The following is a 14,973-nucleotide window of genomic DNA, read 5'->3' on the forward strand; positions in this document are numbered from 1 at the left end:
AATGTAAAACTTTAGAGCCTACAAGTCCATTCAGTCCTACTTCTTGTTCAGCCAATTGCTAAGAGAAATAAATGTGTTTATATTTATAAGAAATAATGCTGCCCACTTCTTATTTACAATATCACCTGAAAGTGAGAACAGACATTCACATGGCACTTTTGTAGCCAGCATAACAAGGTATTTACGTGCCAGGTATGCTAAACATCTGTATGCCTCTTCATGCTTCGGCCCCCATTCCAGAGGACGTGCTTCCATGCTGACAACAATCTTTAAAAAAATAATGCATTAATTAAATTTATGTCTGAACTCCTTGGGGAGAATTGTATGTTTTCTGTTGTTTTATCCGCTCTCTGCCATATATTTCATGTTATAGCAGTCTGAGATAATGACCCAGCACATACTGTTCATTTTAAGAACACTTTCACTGCAGTTTTGACAAAATGCAAAGAAGGTACCAATCTGAGATTTCTAAAAAGATAGCTATGGCACTCGACCCAAGGTTTAAGAATCTGAAGTGCCTTCCAAAATCTGAGAGAGACGAAGTGTGAAGCATGCTTTCAGAAGTTTTAAAAGCACAACGCTCTGATGGGGAAACTACAGAACCTGAACCACCAAAAAGGAAAATCAACCTTCTGATGGTGGTATCTGACACAGATGATGAAAATGAATATGCGTCGGTCTGCTCTGCTTTGGATCGTTATCTAGCAGAACCTGTCGTCAGCATGGACGCATGTCCTCTGGAATGGTGGTTGAAGCATGAAGGGACATATAAATCTTTAGCATATCTGGCATGTAAATGTCTTGTGACACTGGCTATAACAGTGCTTTACAAATGCCCATTCTCACTTTCAGATGACATTGTAAACAAGAAGCAGGAAACATTATCTCCGGCAAATATAAACAAACTTGTTTGTCTGAGCAATTGGCTGTATAAGAAATAGGACTGAGTGGACCTTCTAGGCTCTAAAGTTTTATATTATTTTATTTTTAAATGCAGTTATTTTTTGTACATAATTCTCCATTTGTAAGTTCAACTTTCATGATAAAGAGATACTGCAGTGCAGTATTTGTATAAGGTGAATTGAAAAATACTATTTTTTGTTTTTTACAATGCAAATATTTGTAATAAAAATAAATATAAAGTGAGCACTGTACACCTCGTATTCTGTGTTGTAATGAAAATATTAGAAAATGTAGAAAACATCCAGAAAAAAATAAATGGTTTTCTGTTATTAACAGCATGATTAATCATGCAATTAATCACAATTAGTGATTTCATTACATGATTAATCATGCTTAATGTTTTTAATAGTGCAATTAATCACAATTAATTTTTTTAATCACTTGATAGCCCTACTTTTAATCTTTTTGTTGGATTTTGGTAACAGGCTCAGAGGCCCTGGAAGGTGTTGGATTTATAAAGTGGTTTGACCAGAGGGCCAGAACACTCCTCTGGCCAGAGTAAGCCAAAAAAGGCACTGGGGAAAATGAGGCACTGTAGCTGCATTACTATATCCGGCCACAAGTTGTGCCCTGGAATGGCAACTTTGCTACATTTTCATTAAAGCTTCCTACCATTTTTGAGTATTTGAGAGCAAAACAAAGGTTGCACAAAGAGAGGTTTTACGGTTTACTTAGCTCAAGTGAAAAATAGCTGGACCAGTTTTGATCAGACATACCAAACATATTTACCATTGGGCTGAGATCAGTCCAAACATTTTTTTAAAACAAATTATAGTATAATACGTTAGAATGGATATAATGCACTAGAGTGGAAACAGCTTCTTGTTCTTAACAGAAGCACTAATTACCCAGGGCGTTAAGTCTGTAATGTTCATTAAATAATGATGCACCGTAAACTGTGCTTAGTGAACAATCTAGTTAATTGCATCATCTCATCCCATCAGGTCAGAGTTTTCATTATATTATTTTATACTGAAACCCATAACATGTTTAAAACTTAAAATGTCCTGTTTGATAGCTACAACAGACCAGCTGGCAGCTTCGTTCGAAATGGAAATGTCTCAAGCTGGCTTCAGTGCTCATTATTCCCAGGTAAATGGACTGTTTAGATGTAAAAAATATTTTTAAAAGGGAAACAGCTGTTTATTGCTTAATTCATGGATCTGGAATTAGAATTCCTGAATTGTGTGCACAGTTTTGTTACTGGTTTGCTGTATCACATTTTGGAGCTCTCAATAACTCAAGTCATTTGTAAAATGGATGTAAAAATATTTATAAGAATGAGTATTTCCTGCACAGTGTTTTGTGAATCTAAATTAATTAATGCTCACATAGCACCAAGAAATCAACAAATGGTTTTCTATAAATGCAAATTGTTGTGATTGTATTTTAAAAGTAAAAGATGTTATGCCATCTCTTGGAAGGATTTCATATTATTAAATAACAGTTTTAACCATAAAATACTGAAATATATAAGTTCTGTATTACTAAAGGTATAGTATTTTTAATATATTGACTATTTCAAATACATAAATTATCAGTGGTAAATATTAATGGAACATCAGTGCAGGGTACTGAAAACTGATAATAACCAGAAATCATTAACTCTTTATTTATTTTAGAAAATAATAATTTGCCCATTGTGACGATCTAGACAATGTACAAAATTAAAATGTCAATTAAATACTAGGCCCAACAGATGGAAGGACCTCTACCTTAAGAAAAAAAATAGATGCAAAGGAAAACAATACAAAGAGAGAGGGAATGAACTGGCCAGTTCATCAGATAAACTGGCTCATGTGAAAAGGCTTTCCCTCCCCCGCAGGTTTGAATGCAGTTAGAGTTTAGCATTGGTGAAAACCTGAGCAACAGCCTTTGTTTAATTTGACCTTGCACAAATTCTGTTTCAGAAATATGATCTCTCCACTTTTACATTGAGGGATATAAAATATAACACAGTAATTATGATTCAGAGAGATCATTAGCCCTTGCACACAGATATTATCCAGACTGCCAGCCAAAGGAAGACTTAAGATCCATTTGGTACTGTATATGGTTTCAGTAGCCAAAGGGTCAAACTGCCAAGATCAGAACGTCATTGCAGGAATGGATTTGTTGATATTTCAGCAGACTGGAAATGGGACACCTTTACTTTTTCTGGAAGGCCAGACTGACTCCTGCAGGCACAAAAGATAAGCAGACCCACCCCCAGGAGGTTAAAATTCATCTGGAGATCAGCAGAAGCACTGTACTAAGAAGCTACCCAGGAATGGCATGAAATGAGTACATTTCCCAGCTGGCTTTGCCCTGGCTACTTTTGCTGTCTTTCGTATGCTATCTGGCTCTGCATCCCTCAGTGGAATACATTCTACTTTGCCTTTACTCCTTTGGCCCAAAACTGTTAATAAAAATGGGATGAAAAGTGACTTCACTTTATGATTGTGAGGAACTACTAATGTATGAAATGCAAGGGTAAATATTGCAAGTATATGTGAAACAAAAATCAAAGAATATGAAAGAAAATCCAGAGATGATGATTATGGTTCCTGTGAAGAGCAATGTTTATTTATTTATTTTTTTTCTGTATGCAAGGACTGGATCATGCTTGGAGCAGTTGGAGCATATGACTGGAATGGGACGGTAGTCATGCAAAAAAACAGCATGGTTTTAATGCCAAGAAATGATACATTTCGTGACAAGTCTTCAGAAAGAAATGAACCTCTTGCAGCTTATCTAGGTAAGATACATGATCCTGCTGAAACCTTTGACTTATGAATTCTGTGTGTTCCCCCTAAAACTCTTCCAAAAAGATATTCCCTACAAAATACAGTCCTGGCTTCCAAGTGGCCAGGAAGATTTGGCCTCCAGGGGCATGTCTACGATACAATATTTTATCATATTAGAATCTGAGTATGACCACTTGAGTTAGAGAACACAATATGACCATAACTCTGCAGTCAGTGTAGACCAGGAAACATCCAAGCCCTTTGAGTCAGTCTAGACTGCAGTTAAGAGCAAGGTTCCCAGCCCGAGCAGATTGACTCATGCTAGTTTGGCTCAAACTAACATGCTAACAACAGCAGTGTGGACATTGCAGTGCCAGCAGAGGCTCAGGCTAACCACTTGAGTTCAGACGCAGGGGAGATGAGCCAAAGTAACACGAGTCCATCTACCTGGGCTAGGAGGCTCACTTTCAACTGCAGTGTAGATATAATGCTGACAGACCCCAATCATCGGCGGGCAGGACTGAATGGGGAAGCTCTGGAGCTTAGTGCATGAGCCTCTACAGCATGAGCTAAAAGCCAACTGTCTGTTAGCTAAGGCTGTAGAGCAGACTCATTTAACTCTCTCTAAGTGGTCTTGGTGCCACTAGATGGGACAGAACAGCACACCCCAGAAGAAACAAAGTTACACTTGTATGTGTTTTTGCAGTATTGGACCTTAAGATTTTGATTTTGAATCACAGAAATTATCACTGATGCAGTCTGTAAATGTTACACCTTGAATTATTTTACTTCTCCTAGGATACACTGTAAATTCTGCATCGACACCTGGAGATGTGTTATACATTGCTGGGCAACCTCGTTATAATCACACAGGCCAAGTTATCATTTACAAAATAGTAGGAGGAGATGTAAAAATACTACAGCGGTTAAATGGAGACCAAGTAAGTATGTATTTCACAGTTCAAATGTAGGTGGAATATAGTAAAAAAAAATCTATTCACAATGTAATTTGAATGAAAACTATGGATCAGAAAAGCATCTTAGGTAAATTGATGAAGTATAAGATGTTAACATGCTCACAGGATTCTCCTATCTGCTAAGGAATGCAAAATAGACTTAAACCAACCAGATATTTCCCCAGGAGATTTCCCCGTGTACAGGGAATCTCAGCCACCTCCTACACCAGCTGCTACTCCTAGCCCTGGGGAGGAGTAGGTATGACAGGGCAGAACAGGGGTGTGATTGAGCTAAATCTCCCCACTACTACAAATTCTGCAGCACCTTGTACTACTGGTGAAAGTTAAAGTAGGCCCCCTGCTGCTTTAACTGCTACCAGGACTGGGCAGCCAGGGACCAGGGAATCACAACCAGCTTCACTGCTGCCGTTGTCAAGTATGCCTGAGAACAGCTCGGATGTGGCTGAGAATTGTGATAGTTGTATATTGAAGGCAAGAGAGACCTTTTTAACACTCATCCAATTTCATACCGTGTAATCACAATGAACTTCTATTATAATTAAATTTGTAATACATTAGTTTAGTAGAAAGCTAGAGTCTAAGTGTATTTTTGATACACAATTTCAGGTCTGTCATGCAATCTTCTTTTAGACGTGCACACACACACACAGAGATAAACACAGAAACACCCTACATTAAAAAAACATTTAAGTTGCAAAGTTACACACTGAAAATTTAAGAGCTATCCAAATTAAGTATCAGAGGGGTAGCCGTGTTAGTCTGGATCTGTAAAAGCAGCAAAGAGTCGTGTGTTACCTTATAGACTAACAGATGTATTGGAGCATGAGCTTTCATGGGTTGCATCCAATGAAGTGGGTATTCAGCCACGAAAGCTCATGCTTCAATACGTCTGTTAATCTATAAGGTGCCACAGGACTCTTTGCTGCTTATCCAAATTAAGGTTATCTGTGCAGCCTTAATTCAGGCTCTACATGCATATGCATTATGATATCGTCTTTAATTACATGATTGCATACATTTTTTTCTCCACAGAAACACTACCTCATTCAGTGCACAAGATGGATGTTGCTCATTTTATGAACAGCTATTCAATATTTTGTTTTCTTCTCATTCAGTGTGTGGCCTCATATCTTATTTATTGTACGTTACTGAAACCCCAATTTTCCAGGACCTCATTCAACTGCTTTAATCAGGTGTAAGGCTGCAAGTCTGTCACCAAGGTCATGGAAGTCACAGATTCCATGATTTTCTGCAACCTCCGTGACTTCTGCAGCGGCCGGTGCTGCTGACCCCACGGCCACCCGAGCATCTGGGGCAGTCCCAGGGCTAGCCACACCAGACAGTGCTCGGGCGGCCTGAGACCAGCCACCCTGATTGCTGCTGGAGCAGCCCCAGGGCCAGCTGCTCAGGTGGCCCCAGAGCCAGCCACAACGGCCACTGCTTGGGCAGCCTTGGGGCCAGCCACTCCGGCTGCTGCTTGAGTAGTCTGCGATGCCTCAGACCTCCCAGAGCAGCTGCAGTTCCCAGGCCACCCCACCCCCAAGCAGCAGCTGTGCTCAGGTCACCCGCCCATGCCCTAGAGCACCAGCGGTGCCTCGAGCACACACTCCCGCTGCTCCAGAGCAACAGTAGCACCCCAGAGCACCTCCTCCCCCCAGAGCAGCAGCAACGCCCTGGAACCCCCCCAGAACACCTAGGATTTCATCAGGGGTATTTATAGTACAAATCATGAACAAGTCATGGGCCGAGAATTGTTGTTTATTGCCCATGAACTGTCCATGACTTTTACTAAAAATACCGCGAAATCTTACACTTAACCATGAGACACTCCTTTCTCATCCTGTAATCCCCGGCCTCATTCACTATACATCTTCCAACTTCTGCCGCAAATAAGAGAGGGGTCACTACTCAACCCTGATCTTTCCTTAGAGCAGATCCATCTGGTGCACTGAATGGGGCAGGAGTCCTCTGGAAAAACTAGTATGTGGTCATGTAATTAAAGACTATATTAAAATACAAATCCACAAGGGGGCCAAATTAAGGGTGCACAGACAACCCTAATTCTGACATTTCCTAAATTCTAAGTGCTTGGCATTGCAATCTTATTAATAACCTTTAATCAGGTTTTTTTTGGGTGGGGGGGAGAGAGAGGATTTCCTAGGTTTTAAAAAAAAAATCAGAAATTCCATCATATGGCATCATATTGACATCCACATGGTTCATCAGCTGATTTGGAACCTTTAGATCCACTGTACAGATTTCAGCCTCTTGACTAACGAAGGATAGGAATAGCAGGTTGTCATCCTCTATGCAGAGCAGCCCGAGAGGGGGATGAGAACATTCACTGCCAATGGGTGTCGTAGATACTTCCTGACAGCAGAGGGATGAGACTCACCACCCATCTGCACCTGTCCCAGTCTTTACTCTTCCCCCACCCCTAGTTCCTCATCCCATCCCATTCTCCTTGCCTTCCCAGTCTCCACTCCTCAGGCTTCTCATGCTATTCCCAGTCTCTTTGTCAATCCAGCACCACGCTCCCCTCTCTTTCGAGCTCCACATCTGACCTGTCCCAACTGGATCCCAGTGCCACTCCCCATCCCCCCACACACATACAGAGTTTTCCTCACTGTCTCCCTGTCTCCTTGTCCAAGCAGTGCCAGCCTCCCCTCCAGCTCCCCCAACACCAGCTCCCAGGCCTCCTCTCCTTACCCAACAAATACTAGACTCTCCCCCAGCTCCCAGTCATAGTTTTTTCTCTTCTGCCTCATGATGCTCCTTGTTCTAAGCTGCTCCTTTCCTTTCCCCCGAGTCTGGCTTTTGTGCCGTCTGGATTTGTGTCAGAAAACTTCCTCTTCCATGTTGTCTGGGTACCAGCAGAGAGGGTCACTGAAAGCACCAGAGAGATAGACTCCTCACTGTCACTTCCAGAACACCCCATTCCACAGCGGCAGAAGCAGCAATTATAGGGAATGTCTAGCTTTGCTCCCCATATCCCTGGGCTTCAGCATGCTCATTTTATTTGTGGGGATGGTGTATGAATAGTCTGGTCACACGCAGAAGTTATGGAGGTGGAGCACTAAACTAATTCTCTATTATAACTAAAAACAGATATTTTTCAAAGGCTTATAACTTGTCCACATTTGGGCAGATTTTCACAGGAAGAGCAAAAGGCACATCTCTGACAGAAAGGCCACTCTCTATCAAATTTCAGTTCCCTGTCCTAAAGCAAGGGGGGTGCTAGAGCAGTTCAAGCTAAAGGTCCCCACATTTTTTCTAAAGGGCAAAAAACCATTTTTCTCTAGTTGGATTCTCAGAAATTGGTGAACCATTTTGGCTGAAATTTTCCATAAAATGCAGCTTAAGGCAGAAACCTCACTTGTAAAAAATTTCAGCCCAAATGGTTAATGTCCCACAAAGATATATGCAACTGAAAACAGGGTCTTATCATGGGAAATGTTGAGCCTCCATAATATTAGGCAGTGCTATCAGTCTCATCTATAATAAATATATCATATGTTTTTATTCCAGATTGGGTCATACTTTGGGAGTGTTATTACTACAGTTGACATCAATAAAGACTCATTTACAGACATTCTGCTAGTTGGAGCTCCTATGTACATGGGAACAGAAAAAGAGGAACAAGGAAAAGTGTATTTGTATTCTTTGAACAAGGTAACAGCGATTCAGTTATTTGCTGAGGAAAAGGGATATGCTCATTAGTTTCCTTGGATCCCTTATTTCAGGGGCCGGCAACCTTTCAGAAGTGGTGTGCTGAGTCTTCATTTATTCACTCTAATTTAAGGTTTCGCGTGCCAGTAACACACTTTAATGTTTTTGGAAGGTCTCTTTCTATAAGTCTATAATATATAACTAAACTATTGTTGTATGTAAAGTAAATAAGGTTTCAAAATGTTTAAGAAGCTTCATTTAAAATTAAAATAAAATGCAGAGCCCCCCGGACCGGTGGCCAGGACCTGGGCAGTGTGAGTGCCACTGAAAATCAACTCGTGTGCCACCTTCGGCACACGTGCCATCGGTTTCCTACCCCTGCCTTATTTGAACAAATAATTTGATTAAAACCTTGACTTGAGGATACTCAAATGACAGGAGGTGAGGGAAGTGGCCTACAAAAAGAGGAGGAAGAAAAATATTTTTTTAATGACAAATCTAATTAAATTACCAGCACACAATACAGAGTGGTTCCAGGGAATCTAACGTAGTATTTTATATGGCTAAGAAAGGCATCGTCAGTAGAGCTGGGTGAAAACTGAGTTCAGCCTCATTCATACTTCAATTTTCAACCAGGTTGTCAATATATTAGGAAGAAACCTTGCTGTACCTGGGTTTCCTGAGTTAGTTACAACTGCAGTGTGGATGGAACTTGGGTCTTCCTGCTTAAAGAGGAAGGATGATTAGAGTGCTAGCCTGGGTCGGGGGAGAATGGGTTCAGTTCCTTGCTCTGCCACATACTTCCTGCTTGGCTCTGGGCTTGTCCACATGGGGACACTCAGGGAAATTAATCTAAATTAATGGTTGAAGGAGTTTATTAGTTAAACCACATTAAGCCCCTTTGTGAACACTCTGAATCAGAAGTTAAATGGCCTTTAGCTTAAGCTAAATCAAATTCAGGCTGTTTTAATTCTGAATCAAAGTGTCCACACAGGGGTTTAATCCAGTTTAGCTAATCCACTTTAAATTCATATCTTTTCTTATTGATTACATTGCCTGCTTTGCTGGACGTAGTAATACAGCACAACAATCAGATCCTACATCCAGATCCAGTATTGTTACACCTGACAGCCTGGAAACTGGCTATCCAACATCCACTGAAAGAAAGTGTTCGGTGGAAGTTCAGAACATTCTGCTCCAAAGCAGGAAAGCCTGAACTAGACTGACTTTTATAAAGATAAGTGGAAGAAGTCTTATTTGGGCTTCTCATCCCCAACAATGCCCATGTCAGCAATATTGGACTATTTCCTGGCCCTGAAACAATTGACTTTCTATTAGTTTCAGAGGGATCCATCCAACAACAATATCTATGCATCACCTTCCTATCCAGGGCCACACTGTGTTTTCTTACTCTGCAATGACCAGATTCCTTACAGGCCTCTTTCATGTTTTTTCTACAGTTCAGGAGCTCCATCCCACTTGGGACCTCAGCATAGTATTAATAAGATTGATGGCTTCCCCCCTTTGAGCCCTTAGCAACCTGTTCTCTGTACCACCTATCTATGAAGACTGTTTTTTTAGTAGTTATTACATCAGTTTGAAGGATAGGGACGACTCAGGTCCATAGGTTGGTTCTTCTATACAGTGTTTCATAAGGACTGCTTTATTCTCAGGCACAGCTTCCTGCCTGGAGTTGTTTCAGAATTCCATATGAACCAATTTATTAATCTCCGAGTTTTCTTCCATGAGGTTAACTCACCCTAGGGGAAGTTATACTTGATGTAATAAGGGCAATGTCAAGACAAAATCATTCAGGAACACGCATAGGCTGTTTGTGACCTTTGCTTTTAGGGTTAAGGATCTCACAATATCATCATAGAAAGTATCAGTATGGGTCTCTAAGTATAAGAGTATGTTACAGTTATTTAGGTTAGCTCCACCTAGCCACATTACAGCTTATTCCATTAGAGGTCACGCAGCCTCTGCTATCTGACTGAAGAATTTCCCTATTTGTAAAATTTATAAGGCTGGCAACATGGAGTTCAGTCCACACATTAACAGGTATTCTTTGAGACAGGCTTCCAAATCAGATACCTGCTTTGGTAGGACTATCCTGCAGGATTCCTAGTCTCCACCTCTACACAAACAGCAAACTGCTTGATGGCCATCACAAGTGGAATCCATATGAATAATCCTTTGAAGAAGAAAGCATGGTTACATCCCTTCAAGTAACTTTGACTCTTTGAGATATGTCGTCCACATGGATTCCACAACCTTCCCTCATTCCCTGCTGCTATAGAGACCTACTCCTCTGGCATTCTGTATTGACAAACGAACTGAGGGATGGTTGGGCATGCTCTGCCCTTTATGCCCTCAGATGTGTGTGTGGTGCGGGGGAGGGAGGCTTGAGGACATCTAGAACCTGGAACAGCCCCAATGGACCCTAATGACCAATAGAATCCAATCTTACATGCATGGGGCTACTATTTCAGGGCTAGTAAACAACCCATACTTACCAAGACTGGAATTACAATATTCAGGACAACTGAATTTGTGATCCAGAATAAACCTTGCTGTATCTTTCCGGTTCAGGGAACTTCTTTTGGAGAGAATACTTGCAACACCATAAGGGGTTAAGTGGTTTAGTTAAAGTACCATACAGACACTATTAGGATGCTGTGCCTTCCTATGGTCCATTACTTCAGACAGCTGTCACAGACAGACAAATACACTGCATGTCTTTCCTTTCCTGCTTAAAGTCAGCATGGGAGCCAGAGTTTAAGAACCACAGCTTTTCACCATATATAGAATAATATTTTAACACCACATGGTTTCTGTTAAGCAATTTAACTTTGTGTAATATATCTGTCTTGAGTCCACCTGCTTTTAAAAGCCTGCTTTGCTGTAAAGTCAATGGCAGTCCCTAAACATTACATTTATCCTTTTCACAGACAACATTTGAATATCAGATGAGCCTTGAACCTATGAAGCAAACTTGCTGTTCATTGTTAAAGCACAGCTCCTGCAAAAATCACAAGAATGAACCTTGTGGTGCACGCTTTGGGACTGCAATTGCTCCAGTAAAGGACCTCAACCTTGATGGGTTTAATGACATTGTAATAGGAGCTCCTTTTGAGGATGATCACCGAGGAGCTGTGTACATATATCATGGCACTGGCAGTAGTATAAGGAAAGAATATGCCCAGGTAGGAGTCTATGATAGAGTGTACAAACCCCACACTGGGCTACAAGGGTTAAGGGATTATTTGGGGCTCAGCCAGCCCCACTCTGCCACACCTGCAGCAAATGCTCCATCTGCTGGAGGAATTAAAAGGCAGGGAATTAGCTCATTTAGGTGACAGATCTGGAGGTGAGCTGGGTGGCAGATCTGCAGCCCACAGCTCCAGCAGAGCAGAGGGAAGTCTAAGACTCTGACACAGCTGCCCAAAGGGGTCCTCTCTGTGCGAAGGGAGGACTCACCCCGGAGACAACCAGTGAAGGAAGTATCCTGTGGACTTCAGACATTGGTAACCCCCTCTTACTTATTGTGATTTGGGTTTCTCCACCAGGGGAAAGCCTTGGACTAAGCTGATCCCAGGGGGGTGGATGAGAGGAGGAAGCCCAGGGAGGACAGCTTTAAGCAACCTGGGATTTCAGATTACTGGTAGACCAAATGGTCCTGGGTTGGAGCCTGGTGGAGTGGAAGAGCCTGGGCTCTCGTCCCTGCAATCCCCTTGGCAGTCAGAAGTTGCAGCCATGACCACTAGGCTACGCTCCCCAAGTGAGGACTGTTACAGAGTCAAACGTATAGATTAGCACAGTTATAAGAACAGTGTGTCTTAACAGACATCCTTTCATTAGGGTGGAGTCATTATTCCTTTACAGGGCTGCCCAGAGGATTGAGGGGGTCTAGGGCAAAGCAATTTTGGGGGCCCCTTCCATAAAAAAAAGTTGCAATACTATAGAATACTATATTCTTATGAGGGCCCCTGTGGGGCCTGGGGCAAATTGCCCCACTTCCCCCACCCCCCTCTGGTGGCCCTGCTCTTTTAGAGCTTAATCCAACTCCTATTGAAATGAGTGGAAGTCTTTCAGCTTACTTTGGATTAAATCCTTACTTTCTTTACTATAGCACTCAGTCCAACTGTAACTGTAATTATTGACTTCAGTCAGAGTTTGATAGGCCCCAATGAAGTCAATGGGAGTTTTTTCACCAACTTCAGTAGGGTCAAATTGTGACTTCAGCAACCTCGATGGCTTCCTTTTAAGAATGCTAAGTACTGTTAAACTCATTCTGATGTTACTAAATATGACTATTATGAGCTATTGTTATAAAACACTTTTTTTATCATGTCTTCTATTGTGTTTTCATTAGAAACCTTCTAAATATGCTCTGTATGGATAGATAAAGGAGACACTTAACAATTCCTAAAGGATCCAGTGATGTAGCTGGGTATTGTATGTAGCGCACATCACTATGGTAACTCTTTTAGAAGGTCTATAACAGGGCAGCCAAACTTACTGACCCTCTGAGTCACATAAGACAATCTTCAGAAGTTCAAGAGCCAGGGTGCAGCTGCCGGGGCTCAGGACTTCAGCCTCGCGGGAGGTGCCTGCCGGGGCTTCAGCCCTGCTCCTCTTGAAGCCCTGAGCCCTGGCAGGTGTACCCTGCAGAGCTGAAGCCTTGAGAAGCCGTTCCCTACTGGCCAGAAGCCCCTACCCCACCATCCCACTGTAAGACAGAGGTCCTGTGCTCTCCCCCTTGTTCCCCCCAGTCTGGTAGGTGGAGAATGGGGAGATGCATGGGGGGCTCTGTGAGCTGCACTTTAACGGTAATAGAGCCACATGTGACTCACAAGCCACAGTTTGGCCACCCCTGGTCTATAAAGAAAATCCAGTGTTAAAATTCTAAAAAGCCTATTCACACCCAACTCATGCATCCTTAATTTATTTATATGAGTTGTTTTATACTAAATAAAGCTATTAATTCTTTTTCACAGCGTATTCCATCAGGTGGAGATGGGGAAAAAGTGAAATTTTTTGGTCAGTCTATACATGGAGAAATGGATTTAAATGGTGATGGTCTAACGGATGTCACCATTGGAGGACTTGGAGGTGCTGCCCTCTTCTGGTATGTATATTAAAAGCATTTGTTTAAAGAGGAAAAGCCTAAATCACCTGTAGATTGTTGGCTGTTCTCTGCTGGTAGACTAAAGTTTTCATGTTGACTGTTTTCCTTATTAGCGTTTTATTAATTTAGATGGAAAAAAGGGTCTAAAGAGTCATAGGCATGAATCTGACCTGAAACTTTCCAACATTAAACAGAGTTAAACAAGGTTCAGGGTTTGGTATACAGAGACCTCAGCCTACTTAGTACGTGCAATGGCAAACAAACCACTTATTAAAGTTACAGAAAAATAAGGAAAAGCAATTAAAGCATTTGAAATGCAAAGCATTAAATCAGGTTTTCATTTTAACAACATTCCTTGTTCCCTGGATAGAGTCTTTAGAAGGAATTCGCACCTCTACCCCATCTCCTCCACACCGTGTTTGACTCTCAGTGGGTAAAGTTGAACATGTGTATAAGTCTTTGCAGGATCAGGGGCCTTATACTGTCTCTTTTTGGAGCAGGGACTCAATGTTAACCCCAAAAGTTCAAAATCATGAGTCAGGCTCCAAAAATCATCAGATTTTCTTAACAATCATAAGAAAATTTTAAAAAGGTAAGTCTGGGGTCGTCTTATTTACATTTTGGGTTTTTAACCATTAAGGTCCCTTGGGTTACATTTTCAAGCTTTTCTAGGACTAGAAAAGGACTAGAAACTTACTTTTTCTTTTAAATGACAGCTAAGATTCTTACCTAATCAATGATCTCCAGGAGTGGGGCTTTAAGCGAAACACCAAATATCACAAGACTCATGACAAAATCTTAAGACTTGGCAGCATGGGGACAGTCATTTACTATATATGCCTGATACAACGGAGGCCTGACCTGGCTGAGGCATCTAGGTACTACAACATTAGATATGTTAAGTCATAATAGTGAAAGCAGATACAACTTCTGAAGCCAATGAATGTTGTGCCTGTTTATACTGGGCTGTATTTAACCCTTGAAGTCAATGAAAGTTTCCGTAGACAAATCAGTGTTGTCTTGTAAAAACAGAGGACAGAAATCATTATAACAAATAATCCTTCTCCCAAGACTTTACCAACCAGAATGTTGGACTTAGAACTACTTTTATTTTTTGCTGTTACTATATTTTATGTTGCCTCAGTGTGGTTTTAATTTGCTGGCTTTTACATATTTTGCAAACATCAGAAAAGTAAGAAGTAAAAACCATTTTGGATAAAATTTTCAAAAGCACCAAAATGACTTCGCAGCCTAAGTCCCATTTCCCTTTCACTTACAATGAGATTTAGGCTCCTAAGTACCTAACAATCTCTTTAGAAAATGGGACTTAGGCTTCTAAGTCACTTAGCTGCTTCTGAAAATCTTATCCTTTGTGCATGTCTATGGAAGGTCTGAAGAATATTCCAGTTACTGCTTCTTTCCCATTATATAGTATACCTTTATAGTATGTAAAGCATATGTTATTATCTGCCTGTATCGCTATATGTATGTTCAGTAATGTACAGTA

General features: G+C 41.2%; 1 protein-coding gene across 1 annotated transcript in view; it reads left to right on the forward strand.

The window, feature by feature from the left end:
* ITGA1 (integrin subunit alpha 1) overlaps positions 1-14,973 on the forward strand; it is a 102,341-nt gene that overhangs the window by 72,377 nt on the left and 14,991 nt on the right. The window contains exons 10-15 of the mRNA XM_075067479.1: positions 1,982-2,055; positions 3,556-3,700; positions 4,488-4,630; positions 8,195-8,338; positions 11,287-11,541; positions 13,336-13,466. Coding sequence (XP_074923580.1) covers positions 1,982-2,055; positions 3,556-3,700; positions 4,488-4,630; positions 8,195-8,338; positions 11,287-11,541; positions 13,336-13,466 — 892 coding nt within the window. The remainder of the gene's footprint in view (positions 1-1,981; positions 2,056-3,555; positions 3,701-4,487; positions 4,631-8,194; positions 8,339-11,286; positions 11,542-13,335; positions 13,467-14,973) is intronic.

This window comes from Chelonoidis abingdonii, chromosome 6 (assembly GCF_003597395.2).
Source record: "Chelonoidis abingdonii isolate Lonesome George chromosome 6, CheloAbing_2.0, whole genome shotgun sequence".
NCBI lineage: Eukaryota > Metazoa > Chordata > Testudines > Testudinidae > Chelonoidis > Chelonoidis abingdonii.